Here is a 2034-nt window from a genome sequence, read left to right on the forward strand (position 1 = left end):
GGGTATCCTGCTCTGCCTTTGAGAAAATGAAAGCTCAGATGGGCCGATCTGGAATCTAGCTTTGCTCGCCCAGAGAATTTGGCCCCCCTATGAGAGAGAGACCTCATGGCTTTCAAATGAACAAAGTGGCAGTTGGTCTAGGCCACACCGCCAGCCTTCACCTTGCCCCCCCCCCTCCTCCTCCTCAATAGCTACAGACTCAGAAATGGCACACACTGAAGAAAGCGCATTGTGGGACTGGCTCTAGAGGCTGGAATTCTGGACCAAGGCTGAATTTTGGGAAAGAGACTTCAGATACAGTATTAGGGGACCACTAAGGTCTATATAAAAAAGACTTCAGATACAGTATTAGGGGACCACTAAGGGCTATATAAAGAGACTTCAGATACAGTATTAGGGACCACTAAGGTCTTATAAAAAGAGACTTCAGATACAGTATTAGGGGACCACCAAGGTCTATATAAAAGAGACTTCAGATACAGTATTAGGACCACTAAGATCTATAAAAAAAAGAGACTTCAGATACAGTTAGGGGACCAATAGGTCTATATAAAAGAGACTTCAGATCCAGTATTAGGAACCCTAAGGTCTATATAAAAAGAGACTTCAGATACAGTATTAGGGCACCCTAAGGTCTATATAAAAAGACTTCAGATACAGTATTAGGGACCCACTAGGTCTATATAAAGAGACTTCAGATACAGATTAGGGATCACTAAGGTTATATAAAGAGACTTCAGATCAGTATTAGGGACATAAGGCTATATAAAAGAGACTTCAGATACAGTATTAGGGGACCACTAAGGTCTATATAAAGAGTCTTCAGATACAGTATTAGGGACCACTAAGGTTATATAAAAGGACTTCAGATACAGTATTAGGGACCACTAAGGTTATAAAAAGAGACTTCAGATACAGTATAGGGACCACTAAGGTCTATAAAAAGAGACTTCAGATACAAGATTAGGGACCCCTAAGGTCTATATAAAGAGACTTCAGATACAGTATTAGGGATCACTAAGGTCTATATAAAGAGACTTCAGATACAGTATTAGGGACCACTGGTCTATATAAAGAGACTTCAGATACGTATAGGGGACCACTAAGGTCTATATAAAGAGTTCAGATACAGTATTAGGGACCACAAGGTCTATATAAAAGAGACTTCAGTACAGATTAGGGACCACTAAGGTCATAAAAAAGAGACTTCAGATACAGTATTAGGGACCACTAAGGTCTATAAAAAGAGACTTCAGATACAGTATTAGGGACCACTAAGGTTCTATAAAGAGACTTCAGATACAGTATAGGGACCACTAAGGTCTATATAAAGAGACTTCAGATACAGTATTAGGGGACCATGTCATCGTTAGGTGTTATCAATTCTTTTTTTGAGTATCTACCCCAACACAGACTATAAATGCACCACAGTAAAGGATTACTCTCCCATACAAGCTGTATTCTTTCAAGTAGCTGTTGTTCTGCAGCTCTTAATTTACCACACTAGTTCAGTTTGTACACATACCAAACCTTTAGGACTGAGAAAAGATCCAGCTGTTACATCATCAGGATTACACAATAGTAAACTCTATTCATTAGAGACAGCACAGTTGTGTGTAAACTGACTTGTTGCAGTGTTGTTTGAGGTGTTTCTTGTAGCTCTCGTCCTGCAGCACCACCTCAGGGTTACAGTGGACCAGCCAGTCAGCGTTCTTCACCTCCGAAACATTCAGCTGGTTCTTCAGCTTCTTCCCCTTCCGACCGCGAGGAACCGGAGCTGATAAACCTGGGACAGACAGGGCATGTCCACTTAGTTACTTGCTAGTCTCGCTTTGCCAGACCATCCACACTCCGCGAGGAGGGTCCACACACATTCAGGGATGGAAGAAAACGTGCTCTGGCTTATTGGCATTTCTTTAAACTAATCACAATCGTCTTGGGCGGGGCTAAGCTCTGCATGGAGCCGCTGTGAATTAGTCTTGTGAGAGAAGACTCGGATTGGACAGATAGTCTAGCTAGCTGTCTGGATTTACC

General features: G+C 41.9%; 1 protein-coding gene across 1 annotated transcript in view; it reads right to left on the minus strand.

Moving 5' to 3' along the window:
- Positions 1 to 2034, minus strand: part of chd6 (chromodomain helicase DNA binding protein 6) — a 150379-nt gene that overhangs the window by 25787 nt on the left and 122558 nt on the right. Inside the window, exon 27 of the mRNA XM_032512666.1 lies at positions 1627 to 1786. Within this exon, the coding sequence (XP_032368557.1) occupies positions 1627 to 1786 (160 nt within the window). The remainder of the gene's footprint in view (positions 1 to 1626; positions 1787 to 2034) is intronic.

Source organism: Etheostoma spectabile, chromosome 4, assembly GCF_008692095.1.
Source record: "Etheostoma spectabile isolate EspeVRDwgs_2016 chromosome 4, UIUC_Espe_1.0, whole genome shotgun sequence".
NCBI classification, from domain to species: Eukaryota; Metazoa; Chordata; class Actinopteri; order Perciformes; family Percidae; genus Etheostoma; species Etheostoma spectabile.